This window comes from Balaenoptera borealis (genome assembly GCF_965194805.1).
Source record: "Balaenoptera borealis genome assembly, chromosome: 12".
Taxonomy (NCBI): domain Eukaryota; kingdom Metazoa; phylum Chordata; class Mammalia; order Artiodactyla; family Balaenopteridae; genus Balaenoptera; species Balaenoptera borealis.
The window spans coordinates 38314697-38336209 of record NC_138869.1 but is presented as its reverse complement, the minus strand read 5'-3'; the positions used below and the strand labels follow the sequence as shown (position 1 = coordinate 38336209).

At 40.1% G+C, this 21513-nt stretch overlaps 1 protein-coding gene across 1 annotated transcript in view; it reads left to right on the top strand.

The window, feature by feature from the left end:
- CACNA2D3 (calcium voltage-gated channel auxiliary subunit alpha2delta 3) overlaps positions 1 to 21513 on the top strand; it is an 832322-nt gene that overhangs the window by 522662 nt on the left and 288147 nt on the right. The window contains exon 14 of the mRNA XM_082346809.1: positions 18004 to 18021. Within this exon, the coding sequence (XP_082202935.1) occupies positions 18004 to 18021 (18 nt within the window). The remainder of the gene's footprint in view (positions 1 to 18003; positions 18022 to 21513) is intronic.

The window sequence follows — 21513 nt, the reverse complement described above, 5'->3', positions numbered from 1 at the left end:
GCCCAGAATTCATGGCTGATTGAGCTACTTGAGCTTTGTAAATGTAGACATTGGGTATATATCTTTGCTAAAGGTTTAATAGTGAATGGTTTTGGCTGTGTAACCCATGCATACCAAACCCTGACTTCAAGTGTCTTTCTGAGAGAAGCAGCGTTACCGGGGCCAGATCATTATTTTGGTGATGAAGGGGCCAAAGCCTCTTACAGCCCTGAGCCTAGAACCCTGGTGAATGAGGTGCTATCACACTTGGGACTTCTGTCTAGGTCAGGGTGTGCAGTGACTTTGCAGAGAAAGATGGGTTGATACCCCAGCTCTGCCACTGCCACCCACCCTAATCTGTTTAAGTCACTCTCATGAGGTAGTTTTCTCCTTTGTAAAACAGGGATCATGATATTTACCATCTGTTAACTATTGTTACTTACTGAACACCCCCAAACATAGTGATGTGAAACAGTAATTTTCATATGCTCACAAATGCTGTGGCAGGAATCTGGACAGGAAATATCAAAGCTGGTTTACCTCTACTCCAGGACATCTAGTGTCCTAGCTGTAAAGAGTCAAATTCAAGTGACTCAATGGCTGGGGAATGAATCACCTGGAGGCATCTTTATTCACCTGTCAGGTTCTTAGTACTGGCTGTTGACTAGGACGTCAGGTGAGCTATCGGCAGGATACCTACACTGGCAGCATCTACATTATCTTTCCATGTGGTCTCTATGCATAGGGTAGTTTGAGCTTCTTCACAGCATGGTAGCCAGGTTTCCAGAGCAAGGCAGAACTGCATGACGTGTTTATAATCTGTCCCTGGAAGTCACATGGTGCCATTTCCCCCATACTCTCTAGACTGAAGCAATCACAAAGGTCTTCCTAGTTTCAAAGTGAGGGGACATAGACTCCAACTCTTCATAGGAAGAATGTCAACATTGCATTGTAAATAGAGCATGGCATGGGAGATACTGTTATGCCCACTTTGGAAAATATTCCATATGTGGCAAATTGTACTGATTGATATCAATTATAAGAATATCATAATAACTTAGCATTCATTTTGGTCATAATTTATTATATATATTGCTGGATTTAGCTTGCTAACATTTTATTAAGGATCTTTCTTTTTATGTTCACCAGGGATATCAGTCTGTAGTTTTTCTTCTTGTAATTTGTTAAGTTATGATAATGTCCATCTAAAATAATGAGTTCAGAAGAATTTCCTTCTTTATCTTCTGAAAAAGTTGGTGTAAGATTGCTGTATTTTCCATGAATATTGTTAGACTTCACTAATGAAATCATTTGGGCCTGGAGATTTTTTGGTGGTGGGGGGGTCAGTTTTTAATTCCAAATTAATTTTCTTTATAGATGTAGGGCTTTAAAGATTTTTATATTTCTATATGAATTTTGCTCATTTGTCTTTTTAGGAATTTGTCCACTTAATCTAAGTTGTTGAATTTATTGGCATAAATATGTTCATAATATTCTCTTATCCTTTTAATGTATTTAGGATCCTTGATGATAGCTCCTCTTTCATTCCTGATATTGGCAATTTGTTATCAATCTAGCTATATGTTTTTCAATTTTTTTGATATATTCAAAGAACTAGCCTTTGCTTTTTACCAATTTTACTCTTCTGTCTGTTTTTGGTTGCATTGCTTTTTGCTCTTGTTTTTAGTTTTTAAACTTTCTTCTCATTATATTGTGTTTAATTTGGTCTTTTTTTCTAGCTCCTTTCTAGGTGAAGCGCTTTTTTTTTTTAAATTAATTAATTTATTTATTTTTGGCTGTGTTGGGTCTTCGTTTCTGTGCGAGGGCTTTCTCTAGTTGTGGCGAGCGGGGGCCACTCTTCATTGCGGTGCACGGGCCTCTCACCGTCGCGGCCTCTCTTGTTGTGGAGCACAGTCTCCAGACGCGCAGGCTTCAGTAGTTGTGGCTCACGGGCCCAGTTGCTCCGCAGCATGTGGGATCTTCCCAGACCAGGGCTCGAACCCGTGTCCCCTGCATTGGCAGGCAGATTCTCAACCACTGCGCCACCAGGGAAGCCCTAGGTGAAGCTTTGACCATTCAACTGTTCTCCTTTTCTACTATAAGCTTTTAAAGCTGTATGTTTCTTTCTAAGGACTACTTTAGCCACATGTCACAACTTTTGATATGTTGTGTTTTCATTTTAATTCAGTTCAGAATATTTTCTAATGCCACTTGTGATTTAGGGATCTAGTGACTTCTGGGTTATAGTAATGTGTTATTTTCAAATAACTCCAGATTTTACTAGATACATTATTGTTATAAATTCCAATTCTAATTTAATTATTGTTACGAATTCTCTTGTGTTCAGAGAATATATCCTATGATTTCAATAATTTTGTTTCTTGACACTTGTTTTATAGCCCAGCATATGGACTTTCTTGGTGAATATTTCATATGTACTTGTAAAGAATGTGTATTCTGCAGTTATTGTACATATTGTTCAAGAACAATCAGTTAGATGAAATTGGTTGAAATAGTGTTGGTCAAGTGTTCTATATATTTACTTATTTTCTTTACAACTAGAAAGCAACTACTTTATGAATTACTGAGAAAGGATTATTGAAATCACCAATGAAAATTCTAAATTTATGTTTCATTTTTTGATTCTGCTAATTTTTGTGTCATATTTTGAAGCTTTAATATTAGGAATATACACAATGTCTTCTCAATGAATTGACCATTTTGTTATTGTGAAATATTTTTGTTTATCTCCCATATTTCTTGTTCTGAAGTCTATTTTGTTTGATATTAATATAGCTACCCCAACTTTCTTATGATTATTGTTTCGTGGTATGTATTTTCTATTCTTTTACCTTTAACATACATATCTTTTTATTGAAAGTGTACTTTTTGTACATAAAATATAGTTGTATGTTTTTCCCTTTTTATCCAGCCTGACCATCTCTACTTTTTAACTGGTGCATTTAATCATTTACATTTAATGTAATTATCTGTATTTTTTGGCTTAAATATACCATATTGTTGTAAATATGTATCTACTCTGTTGTTTTATTTTTCTTCTTTATTTAACTCTACCATTTGTTATAAACAAATATACTGTATTTATGTATACTATGCTATACATTCTTATATTTTTCTTCTTTTTTTGGTCTCCTTTTGAATTAATTTAGTGTTTCAAATGCCATTTTATCTCTACTATTGGCCTATTAGCTATACCTCTTAGTTGTGTCTTTTGAGTGGTTGCTCTAGTGTAACAATTTCCGTCTTCAGCTTCTCAGAGTCTAACTTCCCTATAATGGAAGCAACTTACAACAGTATACTGCCATGCACCCCTTCCATTCTATGTGCTATTATTAGCATACTGTTTACTCCCACGTATATTATAAACCCCACACAATACATTATTTTTATTTTGCTTAAATTAAAAAGTGAGGAAAAAATCTCATACTTACCCACATATTTTTCATTTCTGATGCTACTTATTTTTTGTATAGATTCAGACTTCCATCTAGAATCATTTTACTTCACCTGAACTTCCTTTAATCTTCTCTAAAGTGCAACTCTGCTGGCAATGAATTCTCTTAAAATTTTTTTGTTGTTATTCGAAAACATTTTATTTCACTGTCTTTTCAAGAGGTATTTTCACTGGATAAAGAATTCTAAGTTTACCTTTTTTTTTCTTACAGTACTTTGAAGCAGTTGTTCCATTATCATCTAGCTTGTATTGTTTCTGATGAGAAGTCAGTGATAAATCTTATCTTTGATGCCCTTTACCTATGTCCTTTTATTTTGTTGGTTGCTTTTATGATTTTGTTGTTATAATTGCAATTTTATTATAATGTGCTCTGGTATTTTCTGTGTATGTGTGTGTGTTTATCTTGCTTCAGGTTCATTGAGCTTTCTTGGGTTGGTGTGTTTATAAATTTTATCAAATTTGAGATATTTAGCCATTTTTAATGGGTTTTGGCATTGTTTTTAGTTTTATTTCTCCCTTCATAATGTTTAAGTTTCCTTTAAATTCTTGATTATATTTGTAGTAGCTAATTTAAAGTTTATATTTTCCAATTATATGATTTCTGGGTATATTTTCTTTCTTTATAAATCATTTTCTTCTTCTGGGTATGATTGATTGTTTTTCCTCTTATAAGTCACTTTTTTTTGGTTTCTATGTTAGTAAATTTTTATTAGGCATTAAGCATAATGACACATGATAGTGGGCATTATGTTGTTGCGTGTCTGGATTCTGTTGTCTTCCTTTAAGGAGTGTTGAGTTATGTCCTGACAGTTAATTTACTTATGTATCAGCTTAGCCCTTTAAACACTTGTTTTTAAACTTTGGTTGGCACATATGGTGTACCTTTCACTCTAGGTCTAGTTTAGCTCTAATGCTAGGCACAATCTTTCTGGGATTCCTACTGAATGGCCCAGGTGTTTAACAAGGTGTTCTATTCTGACTGGTTGGAACTTGTAAATACTCAGCCTTGTTTGAGGCCCAATAGATTTTTTTAGCTTACAACTTCACTGTAGTTCCCCTCTCCTACCCCCTGTAATTGTGCTTTTCTCAGCCTCATGGAGTCTTCCCCTAGCTCATTTTAGTATTAAATCAAAGACCTAAGAGACCCTCTCTGTAGATTTCTGGAGCTCTTTCTCTGTATAGCTTTCTCTCTCCAGTGCTCTACCTTGCAAATTCCAGCCACCTCAGCATCTATAAACTTTGATTCATTCCTTGTCAATTCAGTGCAATTTCCAGTTTCTACTTGGCATTACTTTCCCTGCTCTGGGGTCTCATAAATGCCTCCGGGTAGAGTATTAGAGTGATCTTGAGTCTCACTTTATTGTTTTGCCTTCTTTCAGGAAGCAAAGTCAGTGCTGATTATTGACCAATATCAAAGGACATTTGTTTCTTTTTTGTACTATATCCAGTTATCTAGTTGTTTGTGTCAGGAGGGATAATGCAGTACTAGTTATTCCATTGTGACCACAGTAGAAATAGAAATAAAAGATGACATGAATATTAGTTTGTTTTATCTTCAAGATTATTTACTTAAATTGTTCTATTTGTTTATTCATATTCAAGATTTAAAACATGTTAGCTTTAGATTAATTTTACCAAAAGGTAATACGTATCTTATAAATGTTAAGACAATGACAATTTATTGGATATGACAGTGAGATAATTTTTATTTAAATATGATACTATACTAAGTCAGTTTAATTGTGAGATAGCCCTTTTTTATGCTTCTCTTTTGATTTCTTGATCCTCTTACGTAACTCATATATTCAGTATGAATGGCAGAATTTTATAGTTCAGCTTTTGGCATTTGGATTCCTCTAGTGGTTGTTTTGTTCTATTTTTTAATAAATTTATTTAATTAATTAGTTTATTTATTTTGGCTGCGTTGGGTCTTCATTGCTGCGTACAGGCTTTTTCTAGTTGCAGCGAGCAGGGGCTACTCTTCGTTGCGGTGCGCAGGCTTCTCATTGCGGTGGCTTCTCTTTGTTGCAGAGCACAGGCTCTAGGCACATGGGCTTCAGTAGTTGTGGCATGTGGGCTCAGTAGTTGTGGCTCGTGGGCTCTAGAGCACAGGCTCAGTAGTTGTGGCACACGGGCTTCGTTGCTCCACGGCATGTGGGATCTTCCTGGACCAGGGCTCGAACCCATATCCCCTGCATTGGCAGGCAGATTCTTAACCACTGCACCACCAGGGAAGTCCCCTCTCTGGTTTTTAAAGGTGAGCTTCAGAAGCACATTGGCCTCTTTGAGATTTGAACTGAAGTGGCACTGATAGCACTTGACTTTCTTAACTAAGACAAAGAAAAAAAAACTGTAAAACTGTCATTCTGTAAGATGACAAGAAAAAAAGGCCCTAGGAAATACACATGGACTTCAATATTATAGGAACATGGACTTCAATATTATAGGAACATGTGTTTGGCAAAATGTGGAAAAACATGTGTTTGGCAAAAAAAAAAAAAAAAAACCAAATGTGTTTGGCAAAAAAAATCTGGGGTTTGGCAAAAAAAGATAGCCAAATCCCAGATTTGGTGGGGTGGGGAGCAAGTGTATTTTGAGAGATTAGCAGTCCCAGCATATTAATAGATCTCCTTTCTAGACATGAGAAAAATAAGCCTGAAGTTATATGGTACTCAGTGTGTCAGCAGGCTTGAGTGTAGGACAAAGCTCTCTTCTACCCTATTGGCAAGCAGACTGTTTCATTTTTATTTTTACTTCATATTCCCTTAATTATGCACTAATAGATTATTCTAAGTTTTTAGAGAAAGACTAATAGGATTATTTGACTTATTAATCCTATTGGGTCAAAAAACAGGGTTTGGGGTCAGACTCAGTTTTCCTGTCTTTAGAATGTAAATGACTGTATTTGGCCCCTACAGTTGTCTTGAGAATTTTTCATGAGGACACATTCAGAGCCCTTAGCTCCTGGCCTGGTTTAGCATGAGCACTCAGCCTGTGCAAGCTCTCATCATTAGTAAATTGGATCCAGTCTTGACTTGAGAAGTGCTTAGATGCAAAAAGAGAACCAATATCATTCAACACATGGCTTTGGCCATTCCTTCTCTGTTCAGGTGAAAAATACATGCACTGATGGGCCAAGGTGAAAATAATATGTAAGAGAAGGAAATTTTCATGGATTTTTCGTAGAAATGAACTTCTCATAGACTAGAATCACAGAGCTGGGGGTTTCCTAAAGGGTCCCCTAATTGAGAATGTCATCAGAGATCATCTGTCACCCACAGCTCATACCTTTACCCTTGACTCTCTATTTAATGTGTCCACTTCTGTGAGATACAGGCTTGATGGATGAAAGAACTGTATAGTCTCTTGCTTTTACTTAACAGCTTATTAAGCTTTTCATAGGTAACAGGAAATGGACAGACCAAGATGAAACTTTGAGATAGAGATAGAAATAAAGATAGAAATAAATCTATCAATGAAATGTGTAACTTACCAGATTGGCCACTAAAAATATAGCATTGACATGGCCCATCCTTTGTGAGTATGCAGACCACTAATTTACCTTTATTTCTGGCTGCATCGATTTCTTTTTTTATGTCAAACACTGTCTATATACTCTTTCCACTGCAGACATGGAGGTTGACTGCACATCATTCATTTTGCCATTAATAAAGGATGTGTGTTGAGGGGAAGTTGTCTTTCTTGGGGGCCCAATATTTCTAGTTAAGTTGCCACACGGATTTCTTTGTGGTTCAACAGTTTGGCAGATCCCTGCAAATTCTCTTGAAGACATCTGTTGAGTGAAGTAACGGTTTCATTGCAGACTCTTGAGTTTTCATTAATTTTCCTCTGAGGGTTTTTTGTTTTGTTTTGTTTTGTTTTTTGTCTCCTTCTGTGGGGAGGGTAGGAACACATTCATCTATTTTGGAGGGTTTCAAGTTCTTAGGCTCACCATTTCCCCTGGTAAGGCCTTTCTCGGAGGGCCATTCTGGTCATTTCTGACCCTTCTGGTTCTCTGAATCTATGACCTGCCAAATGGCTCCCTGCTTTTAGATATCACAGCCCATGTCTCTCCCAGGTGTCTGCAGCTCCAAGTGGTGGGAGGCTGAAACAAAGTATCAGGACCTTCCTCTGTTGAGCCAGTTGGTACTTCTCTTCCTACATCCCTTTCCTCCCCCATCCTTCTCAGTATAGTGTCTCCTTATATGGCCCTGAGTTGGCTCCAAGTTCATCTCAGAGGAATTACATGACATGCATAAATTATGAAACATTTTTGCAAATTAAGTTTTAATTAAAACCAGCAGCTTAGAGTATCCAACTGGAAGCAGTCACAATGTTGAAAAGTGACACTGGTAGGGTGGGAGTTCAGGAGAAGGTCTGAGTGGGTTTGCATCCTGTTCAGATATTTCCAAAATGAATCCTGCAGAAAAGAGCTTCCTTCCCTATCAGATCCTCCTTAATCTACACTGATCCCTGGCCTGCCGTGTGGAACAATGTGGTTTCCAAGCAGGAAATACATACACATCATGGTGGTGGTTTTATCTGAACTTTGCCAAATTTCTTTTTGATTCTACCAACTCCATGTTCTCACAGGGAACTGTCAGGACCTTGGGCTCTCCCACATTGCCAGAACTCCAGATAATTTTTCAGCAAGATGGCCACCCAAAATAAGGCTGAAGAATGACAATTTTAATTGGAAATGTATTTTTCTGATACAGTGCAGAGTTCATGCCTGATGAGAAATAACTTCTTATTGTGAGAATTTTCAGACCTTTATAACAAGCAAAAATGTCTGGGGCTTTCCCCCAGCCAATAGTCCTCAGCTATATGTAATGTGAGAATTGTTCTGGTCTGCCCATTAATAATCCACATTTTCCATGTCCCCAAAAATGTCTGCCATCAAGTGAATAATTTATGCGGGCTTGCCTTTCATCTAGGCAGGGCTCTACTGCTGCAAAAAAAGACACTGGATTTTTTCATTCAGAGTTCAGTTTGAAAAACCTGACCCTTAGTTATCAGTCTACATCTTTTCTACTAAATAACCTGAGGATGCTAGTTTGCAGTGGCCAGGACAGTGTTCTCTGGAGACCTGAAACAGAGGGAGCCCTCGCCCTTTAGGCATTTTGAAGTTTAATATTTTCTCTGCTTTAAACTCATTTGGAACATGGAAAAGACTCATCCATATAATCTGTATTTTTAAATTCCTGGGAGGTTTTTTAAGATGATAATACTTAGTGTTGGTTTGGAGTGTTGAAACTGACATTGGAAAGAGAGAATCCTGGTCAGAGTGTAAATCAGGACAACTTTCCTTGAGAACACTTGCACTGAAATACGCAATGCCCTTTGATCAATTATTCAACTTCTTGAAAAGTTGATAGTGTATGCAAAAATTTCACTACAAGGATGTTTATTACAGTGTCATCCATTTAGTGACAAGGTGAATACAGCCTAGATAGCTAATAATAAGGAATTCAATAAGTAATATTTTTATATTCAAATAATTGAATAATTGGCATTAACTGAAATCAACAATGGATGTTAGCATCATCAGTGGCTTTAAATTTCTTCTTTTGCTTATCTTTGATATCTAATTTTCTATAAGAAACATGCATTGCTTGTGTGATTTTTTTTAAAAAAAACATTTTAAACAACATGTGTATTACAGAGATGGGGCTTTCTGTCTGTATTTTTCTTGACTTTAAATATGATGTTGGAAAAAGAAGTTAAAGTTCCATCTGTATCCCAAACTAGATGTTGAGAAATCACTATTAAATTATATATGGTTAGGCAAGATAATACCCAAACCAATAAAAGTAAGACAATTTGGAATACATACATACCATTCTCTTCATGATCTTTCCAACAAGGTTTGAAAAACTTACAGGGTATGAAGGGAAAATTGGAATGGGTACTTAAATTACTTCAAAGTAGAAAAGTCAGTTATATTTATCTTCTTTTATTGACCCTGTTTTTGTTCTTGTCTTCCACTCTGCAGGGTTATCTATCTCTACCTCTACTCCTACTGTTTCCTCCTCATCCTTCTTCACCACCGCCATGACAAGGGACTAGATAAAGCCACGGGACTAGGGATTGTAGAGGGAGCAGCCTGGCGTCCTCATTTAAGGAGCTAGAGAAAGAATATGGGGCAGTGGGAGTAAATTGACACTCATGAAAAAGCCCAGGGAGGAGGAGATTCTAAGAAGGAAAATGACACAGAGACATACCCTTTTATCTCCTGACTTACCTAATATTCTCAGAGAGGCCAAAATAGCTTCTGTTTTTTGGAGAAATATGATGCCCTGTGTGTCTGTAAGGAAATTTCACACATACCCTTGGAAATCTTTTGAGGAAATTACTGCTGAGTATTTTTGAAGCTGAGCAAACGGTACAGAAATATTTTGATAAGTCTCTTGATCTGTATGAGTAAAATCTAGCTCTGAGTAGCCATGGTCTGTACCTAGAGATGGCCAGCTACAAGTATCTGTGGAAATAATGAGAAAAACTCAGTTCACTCAGGATGTCCCCATGCCTCGTACTGAGCTGGAAGCCTCTAGAAGCTAAGTCTCATGGATGGACATGGGCTCCAGTGACACCACTGGTGCTGAGTTCTATCTGTCTCACTGCCCTGCTTTCCATGGTGCTGGCTTCACTCTCAGGTCCCATTTGATGATCTGTCCCCAGCAGCACATCCTCTCAGACTCTAGTGGAGAGAGAGGAAAGGGAGGAGGAGAGAAAGGAGGATGGGGGATTGATATTTGGTTACTTCTGTAAAAGTCCTGAGTAGACTAGGTGAGGTCACATGTCCACCCTGAGCCAATTGTTGGGGCCAGTGATGAATTGATTGACTGAGGTCTGGGCACTGCCCACATCATGGGGCTTGGAGTAGAGCCTTACCCTACTACAGGGGTCCCCAACCCCCGTGTCGCAGACCGATACCAGTCTGTGGCCTGTTAGGAACCAGGCCGCGTAGCAGGAGATGAGCAGTGGGCGAGCAAGTGAAGCTTCATCTGCCGCTCCCCATCCCTCGCATTACCGCCTGAACCATCCCTGCCCCCCATCGCTCACATTACCACCTGAACCACCCCACCGCCCCCGTCCATGGAAAAATTGTCTTCCACATAACCGGTCCCTGGCGCCAAAAAGGTTGGGGACCACTGCCCTACTACTAGGGCCACTACTAGGAAAGAAGGGAGTTGATGGTGAGAACAAAGAGACACATGTCCACTGTAAAGAGTAAGCACGTTATTCAGCCCTTATCACTTCTTCACATAACCCACTGTGAAGAAGTGATGGCCCATTGAGAATGTTTGTGATCTTAGGTCTGTGGGTTTATCTGTGGACCATGAGGCCCTTGCTTATTAGTATACTTCTCACACAACACCAGGTTGGGGCACCCCTGAAAACTGTAGAGGTTACAAGGTCATGGGGTAAAAACAGCAGCCATTATGGGCCAGTGGCTTTCACAGGGGCTCAACATGTATTTATCTCATGTAATCCTTACATTAATTCCATGAAATAGTATTATTACTATAATATTACAGATGAGAAATCCAGAGCTCAGAGATGATATATTGTTGCCTAAGTCCTTACAGCTCATAAGAGATAGAGGTGGGATTGGAAACCTGTTCTACTAAACTCAAAGGCCCTCCTTCCTCCCTCCCTTTCTCCCCCCCCCCCTCCCTCCCTTCCTTCCTTCCTTTCTCTTTCCTTGTTCCCTCCCTCTCTTTCTCCAACAAATACTCCTTCGTGAATTCTTACCAAGGGCCAGGTACAGTATAGGTCTAGTTCCTGGTGATACAGCAATGAATAAATTGTTCATTCATGTGGCCCCTAGATGGATCTTCAGTTCTTATGTGGAGAAGTAGTAAAAATATAAACAAGATTACAGAATGCAATAAATGTTAAGACAGGAATAAACAAGATGATGTCATAGAAAGGTACTTGGGGTTGAGATAGGAACTGCTGTCAGAGGAGGTGCCTTCAGAGCTGACATCTGACAGATGGGTAGGAATCAGTGAGGCGGGGGTCGTGGGGGGTGTCAGGGAATTGACATGGTGGGAAAGCATCAGCCAGTCAGAAGAATAGCCACATGAAGGCTTTGAGGCAAGCGAGGCTTGGACAACAGGGCCAGCAAAGCACCAGGCTTATACTTTTAGATTGTTCTGGATGCAGTATAGAGGAAGGACCAGGGGGAGGAGTGAAACCGAGGAGATGGATGAGCAGCAATGGTGGCTTGGTGCGGGGTGGCAGAAGTGGATGGATGTGGGCAGAACCTCTACCACTGGATCCTAGCTCATCAGAGGCCTTCTCCGCCTGGTGTAGGTTTTGGAGTTTGAAACAATGAACAGAACTTCCTCTGATACATATAGGAGTAGGAATCTTTATCCACATTGCTTAATGAAGAAGAATGGAAGATTATAAATGTAAACATGCACAGGAAAAAAGGAAAAGAAAAAAAAAATGAACACAGGGAACCTTTGCAGCAAACAGGGATTTATCACTCATTCATAAGGGCCAAGGCAAAGGGCCAGTTTTACAAATGGAATAAACATATGTAGACCCGGCTTTTTTTGTTTTGTTTTGTTTTATACAGTTGGCAGGAAAATACTTTATGTCCCATTTGGTCTTTACATATTTCAGAGTGAATGTGTTGTTTTGATCAATAGATCTTTAATTGAGTTTTATTTTTGAAAAAGAGTCCACTCAACTCCAGAAGTTCATTGAGCTGGAGTGATGGATGTCCCCTCACTTGCCCCTTTGGCTCTCTATGGGACTCTGAGATAGAAATGAAGTAAACGAGGAAAGTTAAAACAAAAACATTCCCTTCCCCTCGGTGCAGAAAATGTCTTGCGTTTTGAAACGCCTTTACTTACCATCAGGGACTCCAATCACACTCGGATCTCTTCTGCCTCCCCTGTGGCTCCTCACAGCTCTTTTCCCTGGCCCACCCTAGCACACAGGCCTCTAACTGGTGCCCCACAATTACCCCATGATTCAGTCCCTGTACTCACTCCCTGGGTGACCTTGTCTGCATGCTCACGGTGACCAAGCTGCCTACCCTACACCTCTGCCTGCAAGACTAGGGGACGTGCTCAAATTGTCCGTTTTAGACAAAACTGAACTCTGTGGGGTTTTTTTCCTCAAAAATGCTTCTCCCATAGTCTTCTTCTCAGTAAACAGAGGCTCCATTTTTGCATTTACCTGGGCCAAAAGCCTTAGATGCAGACTTGATATGTGTCCTTCTCTCATATTATCTATCATCCAGTCCATCATCTCTTCTCTCAAGTAGATCTAGGGTCAGACCACTGCCTGCTACCTGCACTACCAGCACTGTCTCTTTCATCTCTCATTCAGATTATTCAATAGTCTTCTTACTGGTCTCCCTTCTCAAACACTATCTTTGCTGCTCTCTGGCTATGTGACCTTGTAGTTTCATGGAAAATTGAGGTAATAATAGAACTTACCTAATAAAGTTTCTGTGACTTTTCAATAAATTAATATAGGTAAAGCACTTAGAATGGTGGATAGTATGTCATAGCTATTATAACTGCCTGTCATTACTGCTGTCGTCAACATCGCAGCATGTGGTTTCCATCCAAGACAACCTCATAGTCCAGGATGACTGCTAAAGCACCAGCCATCACATCTACCTTCCTGGCAGCAGGATGGAAGGAGTCCTTTCAAGGGTACTATCTGGAAAAACCACATCCATGGATATCTCATTGACCACAACTGAATCACTTAGCCACACCAAGTTCTAATAGGGTCGTTTAGCTGAGCCTGGCTAAAAGGTGGGTTTCTGTTACCAAAAAAGGGCAGAATGGCAGTTACTGCAACTAGCAGTAACTATGCTATGAATAGGCAATAGGTGATATTATGAGGGCATGTGATGAGGACATTTGATATGAGACGTCAGACAGGGCTTTGTTAAGACAGTGACAACTGACCAGTGAAGTAGGTGTTTGCTGGACAAGGGGGGAGGGTAGGAGGGAGCATTCCAAGATGAGGGAAGAACAAGTGTGTCTGTGACAGGAGAAGACATGGTAACTATTTGTGCTACACCATACATCATACACTACATGCTGAGAAGCGTGGGAGGCTAGATCCTCCATCCAGACTCTTCTGTAAGGGGTGGTGCCAGTATTCCTCATTCCCCCTTCCTCATATGGGGGACTCGTGGATGGAATGGCCTGAGAGGCCCCCAAAACCTTGGGTTGGTGCTAGCGCCCTTGGTCTGCATGAGAAGCAGAACCTTGAGCCTGACAGTTAAAGCAGAGGTGAGGGCTGCAGAGAGACGTGACTCTGACTTGACTTTCAGCTCCAGCATTTCCTGACTGGGTGACCTTGGCGAGGTTCTTAGCCATTTTAAATAGTCTCTATTTCCTCATCCATAAACTGAGGATGATGCTAATATATAACCCAGAGGTCTGCTGTGAGGACCAAAATTGCTCAAGATGGTAAAGCACTTAGGCAAGTTCCTGGTCTATTGAGAGCAGTCACTCAAGAGTGGTTGCTTCTGTTACTACTGTGCCCTTCATCCCTGTCACTCTCTTGGATGACATATTCTTAGTCTTTCCAGGTTTGAATGTGAAGTGTCCCATGAATGCATTCTACACCGTTGGAATTTTCCCTAGGAATGTACAAGCCCATCACATACTACAACTTCTTTCTTTCTTTATCCTTCCTTTTAAAAAGTGACTAGAGGATGTGAATAGTTGGATATAGAGTCATACAATCAGGGGGCATTTGGCCTGAAGGAATCTGAAGCTGCCTGTGCAGACCCTGTTGTAGTAAGTAAGGAAACAGACCCAGAGAGGTGGAGCCCAGTTGACAATGCCTGACAAGGTGGTTTTGAAGAAGAAGAGGTCTTCAAGGAAGAGAAGTTGCCTTGCCTCAGGCTGAGTGATGATGGGAAGTTCCCAGGCTGGTTTTATGCACATCCATGGGTCAGTGAGACAATCTGCACATCTGCAGAAGTCTGTACCAAGCATATTGAAATCTGAGTTTCATATCCATCCTTCTGGCAGAGATATTTCTTTTTCTCTTGAAAGCCATTATCTTGGGTTATCAACATGGTCTTTGTGTTTCGGGGGGGTGTAGACTGCAGTCAGTTACCCCAGTTGTCTTTCCCTGGCATGCACCCTAGGTGTATCCTAATAATAAGTTACCTTCTTTAACCAGGTGAGCACCATATCACAGTCACAAATAGAGAACTTAATAGAGACTTTCATACAGAGCAGGTACCCTCATGCCCTCATGGAGCTTGTGACCTAGCAGGGGAGAGACATTAAACTAACTTACATACAAATTATAGATGTGCTCAGAACTACAAAGAAAAAGTACAATGAGACCTTTAGGGATCATCGTGTCCAGGGATATGTTTTGCCACTCCTTATTTTGAGCCCACAGCAGACATTGCTAATTGGTTATAATATTCTTTACAGCAAAACTCAGATATAACTTCAGAATCCTTCTCAACACAACCCTATAGAAATCTATTACCAATCAGTTAGACTTGGCTCTTGAGGCTAACCTTTCTTGCCATACAAGTACTGGCCCATTCCCAAGCCCTCCCTCCCTCATCTTTTTTTAAGGATAAGCACTCTGGCTAAAGGCTGGAAGGCACGTGCCTCAAGGCTCTAGTCAGAGGCCAGGGTGGATCTAACGTCCAGCTGGTCTGGCTCCCAGTTCAGGACTCTACACACTGTGAATATTCGGTGACCATGTGTCATCTGAAGAGCCTACTCCCGAGCAGTAGAGTCTGTGGCTGCCAGTGAGCCCATCTTAATTTGTTACGTTCTATTCTGAGGCTCCTTCTCTGAGGTGCAACCTGTATAGGGCATTGCAAGCTGTAATTTATGTTATTTAAAAGCTCTGGTAGGAAAGTTGCTCTTTGTTCTCATGAGTTATTTCTTGAGGAAAATATATGTTTTGTGGAGAACTTGAGGGCAGTCTTAAACTGAGGACATTACCACAAAGGCCTGGTCTCTCATTTTCCTTCCCAGGATTTCTTCTCATGTGCTTAAACGGGTGAGTCAAAAAGAGGTGTTTCCTTCTCCACCAAGATAAAACTGAGAGAGAGAGAGAGAGGGCAGGCAGCTCTCCTTTTTAAGAGGCCTGTCAAGTCCCACAATTTGTGCAGGACTTAACTTTGGTATTTATTTTAATTCATCAAACAATTGTAATTCTCATGGCTCCCCAATGCATTTCATATGACATAAGCTGTGATTCAACACAAATGCTTTCCTAAGGAAACATACATTTATCATTCTATTAATGTTCATATCTCCAAGGTTTCTTTTCCGTTGTGTGAAAAGATGTTTAATATTTAAGAGACCCTTCTTTAAGTGATTCTTCATTTTAGGCTCAATTTCTCACCTCTTGATACATTTCTGCACTCTTGAGAAGTGCTAGAGAAACATGTGAGCTTCCTTTTTAATAGTGGCAGCTTTAAGTAGGAGCAAAGAATCAGAAAAACATGATTGCATTCCTGTCTTCTTAAATTGGGAGACCTTTCGGCATAAAAGAGCTTAGAAATGTATTGTTGGGAGGTTGGGGTCCGCCCTTTGTGGACATTCTCTGTACCATTCTGGAGAAGTCTCTGAGATCCAAGACACCTTGTTGGTTTGCGTTTATCCCTTCTAGCCTTTGTTGGGCTCCATCCACAGCGCAGGGCCTTACGATGGGTTCAAGAAAGCCCCGGTCTTAGTGTCTGTGAAGAGAGAGCATTGTTCACAGGGAGAAAAGAATAGAAAAGGCAGAAGATTCAAATGAAGACCATAGGATATCTCGTTTAGTTATCTTGCATCTTCTGGCACTTGCAGGGTTATAAACTCTAGAGAGACAGAGAGAGTTTGTCATCACGATTCCCAGCTGTTTGTGGCCTTTATTAACGTGTGAGTTGAATTGATTTTGTACGTTCTAAAATCAGGAAACCCCACTCTCTAATTTATTATCTATGGAACATCGTATAATTACATAACCTCTAAATGCCATTTTATTTCTCATCTGTAAAATGGGGATAATAAGAGTACCTAGTATTGGGTTGTTGTGATTTAGTGGGGTGATGCAAATAAAGGGCTTAACAAAGTGCCTAGTGACAAGTTCACACTCAATAACTGTTAGTCTCTATGAAAAGTAAGTCTTGAAAATGATGTAATTCTTAGATTTGGTATTTAATATATGGATAATGTTATTTCCATTCCAGATTAGAAAATGCTTTTCGAAACACTGCACGCTGTAATGGCAATCACAAACACCGTGACATTAAACCGCAGCCTAATAGACTCAATGTAGAAAAATAGATAAATATATCTCATAAATATTCAATCTTTCTCCACATACCTATAATTTCAATTCCTTGCCTGTGCCATTGGGAAAGCTATTATATCTTATTTTATGGATTGACTGACTGCCTTTCTGTTGTTCTTAGAATATCAGCCTTACTTCAAATGCATAAATCCTTGTTCATGCTTCCTTAACCACCAATAAAGGGAACAGTTACTGTGCTGCAAAGCAAGAAAAATTGACTTTAAAAACAACATTCTTCTAATGGTCTTACCTTTATGTACAGTACAGTTTCTCAACTTCGGCACAGTTGACAGATGGGCAGGATAATTCTTGGTAGTGGGGGCTGTCCTGTGCATTGTAAGATGTTTAGCAGCTTCCCTGGCCTCCACCTGCTAGAGGCCAATAGCTTTTGCTCCCTCCACTGCCCCCAGTTTTGGCAGCCCCACATGTCTTCAGACAGTCCTCCGCATTGGGGAACTGTTGGCATACAGGAAGAAAGAACTCGGCCTTCATAGTATGTGCTTTGGGCCACTGGACAGAATAAGCTCAGGTCCAGCTTTGCAGGTCCAGAACTACCCAAAACACGCACTGTCAAACTCACAGATTATCTGTTGACTCTACAGATTCAGCAGATTCAGATAGCAGGTGGAATAATCAGCACCATAACTTTTTTTCTTTAAGATTTATTTTTTATTTATTTATTTATTTTTGGCTGTGTTGTGTCTTAGTTGTGGCACACGGGATCTTTGTTTAGGCATGTGGGATCTTTTGTTGCTGTGCACAGGCTCTCCGTTGTGGTGCACGGGCTTCTCTCTAGTTGTGGCGTGTGGGTTTTCTCTTCTCTAGTTGTGGTGTGCAGGCTCCAGGGCACATGGGCTCTGTAGTTGTGGCGCACAGATTCCAGAGCGCATGGGCTCTGTAGTTTGCAGCACGTGGGCTCTAGTTGAGGTGCGCAAGCTCAGTAGTTGTGGCGTGCGGGCTTAGTTACCCCTCGGCATTTGGCACCTTAGTTCCCTGACCAGGGATCAAACCCGAGTCCCTTGCATTGTAAGGCAGATTCTTTACCACTGGACCACCAGGGAAGTCCCAGCACCATAGCTTTATATGGGGAAGTGACTAGGCTTTAGTTTTTATTTTCCTCTTTCTCTCCCCGTTTTGGTCTTTCCATTTGCCAATGACAGCCAAATGAAGTTTTACAGTTAATCTTGACTTCTTATATAATGATTGTTTTTTCTTCTTTTTTCCCCCTTATTTTTCAGCTCCCTCAGGCACAAAAGGTAAACTCTTTTCCATCACATTCCAGTCATCCCCAGAACTCACGAATTGTGCATGCCTCCATGGTCTTGTGCATTCGGCACTGTTCATGACCAGTGAAATGGTTTTCCTCTTAGGACTTCGGGAGCCTGAAGTTGGGCAGGAACAGAAAGGCCAACAGACTTAGCTGTCCACTAGCCCCTTGCCAACTTAGTCCCACCAGAGAGCCGTATGGTGGCCAGTGGTTTGGGGATGAATCTATGCCCAACCATTTTGCTAAGAATTCTCAAATAATAGGTCAAGTGTAAGTTTGGCACATTCCTTCCAACATAGCATTCCAGATCTTCCCTGGGATACTTTCCTGGGGAGACAGATAATATGAATAATTAATTAAGCCCAGTAACCATGTTTAGATTCTGGTCTCTTAATCCAAATCCCTGAAACTCACCTTGGGTTTCATTAATTGCAAAATCAACAGCTGCTTTGCTTGTCTCAACACCCATACCACCCAGAGAGCATTAAAGCAGAGTTCTTGCCAATGGTCAGACCCTTTCACTGGTCCTCATTATCTGTCTGAGATGATCTGATGCCACCATCTAGAATGTTCTCTGTCCAGAAAGATTCCATGTGGTTGCAGTGCTGGCTTTGCTGTATCATTCCCATGGCATGTCACTGCATCCTAAGGACAGTTATGGCAGAAAACATGTCACGTGATGCCTGCTGCATTGTTCTTGTGTATTTCACAAACACAAGCAAGATTTTCAGAAGATAAGAGTAATTTCTGGGGCCCAGATGTGAGTTGGTTTCATTTCAAGAGTTGAGGTAGGGCGCCACCCTGAAATTTAAGCAGTACCTCCTAAGCTCTCCAAATCAGAGATGATTTGGTTTTTTCTCACTAAGAGAGATATCACAACTGCTCTACAAAAGACAGTCTGTTCAGACCATATGGACAACCAGAGGCCCAGAAATCATTACACAATTACTCAAATATATTTGAGATATTTAAACAAGGCAAGACATGCTAGTGTGTGACTTGGCTTGTGGTAATGTTTGATTACACTTCAGTGCCATCACAAAAGGACTGAACACTTCATTAAAAGTTAAAGTATTTGAGTAGAGCAACAGCTTCCAGGGTAAATATATGGTCAGAATTCCACATTATCTGGAAGGCTCGGCATCTTTGATAGGTCATGCTTGCTTAATTGCCCACATTTGAAATTTCTTTGCAAAGCGACTTAAACTCAGTGCCTAAAAATGGACTGGCCTCAACTTACTAGTATTTATTCATCAAATTTCCACTGATCCATAGACAAAAGCATTCGCTTGTAAAAGATTCCTCATGAATTTGAGGTGCCATCAGCCATGGAATTTAAAACAAATTTCAAAACAAACCAACACAGAATATGGTAAGAACAAATGTTGCTGGGCCGTATGATTCTTCAATAGCACTTAGCTCATCACACTCTTTTCTTCTATCATCATATCTTATCTTGACTCACATCACATGCCCTGAAAAGTGAAGCTTATTATTATGATCATTGAAAGTTCAGAAGTGAGGAAGATGCTCCAGGGGCTTTTCCTGTGTCCCAAAGATGTTTGACTGCCCAGCAGATTTGTTCTGCAACCCTAGGTGACAAAGAATCACCCTGCCTCCCATTCCTCACTATGGCTACAAATGGTCTTCTGTTATAATAGAGAAAGGTATTTACCTTAAACAAAAAATTAAGAGCCGTGTGTGAAATGATTTCAGAATTCTTTGGATAGTTTCTGGGAAATTCAGCTCTTTGGAGAAGGAGTTTGACTATAAACCTCGGGTATCCGGGCTGGAAGATGAGGAGGGTTGAGGAGAGACATTGCTGATTGAAGGCATTCTCCCTCAGGACCACTAGTCTCAATTGTTGATGTATGAGCATCCCTGCCCCTCATGTTCCTTCCCTTCCCCTCCCCAGTGTTACCAAAGGCTTTTGCTACAAGGTTAAGGTTCTTACAATCATCAATTCCCCTCAAATATATTGTCTTGCTGCTTGACCAGCAAAAGAAGATGGTGGGTTCCATTCTAGCCTTTATCTGTTTGTGACCATGAGCAAGTCACTTAACATCTCTAAGTCACTTAACCTCTCGTTATTCAACAAGAACGAGAGACTAACTTTGTAGTTTTGTCATGAGAGTTATTTCTCTTACTTGCACCTACCACAGAGCCTGACATATGCTGGAACTCACAAAATTTAGAGTTCCTATTACCATTTGCTCAGCTTGGCCCCCAGTGCTTTAGAGCAGATGAAGAGTGCAGTCAGACGTGATGCGGTGGTCTGGGACCTCCATAGTGTTTTGTGGTCCTGACTCAAGCCTAATGAATAATCAGGAGATGTCAAAAGAGCCTAGAAGGAATGTGATGCTTCTCTTGGTTCATTAAAAACTCTGTGTATCACCTGCCTGTACCTCCTACATGGAGTCAGAAAGAAATGGAGACTGGACTTGAAATCCCAACAAAGCAAAGGCTTTCAGAAACAATTGTTTTGAGAGATTTCTTCCCAAAGCCTTTGACATTACCCATAGATTTCACCCATCCATGGCCATGATTATAATGAGTCCCTTCCAAACCCAAGAGTTTGTTGTTCTGGGGGTAAAAGGGAGGTAGCTCCAGCTGCTCTGTCTTTGGCCAGCTTTTCACATGAGGTCATGAGTGCATACATTGCACCATATGGTGTCTGCATTTGTGCTGTGTTTTTGTTGGAATCTCTCTTTGTATCATCTGCAACTGTTTTCTCTATAAATATTTTAAATAGTTATGTCTCTGTAAACATGCTTATTTTAATCTCTTGGCTGATCTACCACTAAAAATGTCCCATTTGGGTATCCCTCTTATGTGTAGCAGTCATTAATGATTGTTGTCTATAAATTATCATTTTCGTGATGCTAATAATTTGAGGGTTTTCCAAAACTTCTCTTTTAGCCCTTTTGGCTATTTTCTAGAACAATGGTTTGCACAAAAAAAAAAAAAAAAAGTTTTGTTTTTCCTGTGATTCTTAAGCACCTCTGAGATAATTTCTAGACTCTATAAATTTCAACCCTTAATACAAAATAGGGGTAGTACTAACTGGTTATACACTTGACCAATAAATATTTTCACCAAATACATAGGCAGTGTCCTGAATCTTGGTTAAAAAAAACATGTAGCAATACAGACCTGATGCCTTCAGGCCATCACAAAACTGTTCTTTTTAGTGAAAATTGAACCACTTTCTCCATTGGATTGATTGTTCTTGAGTTCAACAATGAAGAGAGGTCCATATGTAAGAAAGGTTTGCCTTTTTTCCCTTACGTGGTACTTGACTTCTACAAAAATGGCTGGGAGATTCCATTTTATAATAATAACAGAATTACCCAAAGCCTTTGCAAATGTATGTTCAGTAGTCACAAAAATAGTCCAGTTTTCGTACTACGTATTCATCCATGTAGGTTCTGTCTATGGGAACTAAACATCAGTTGTTCACTGTGTGATTAATCACTATAGC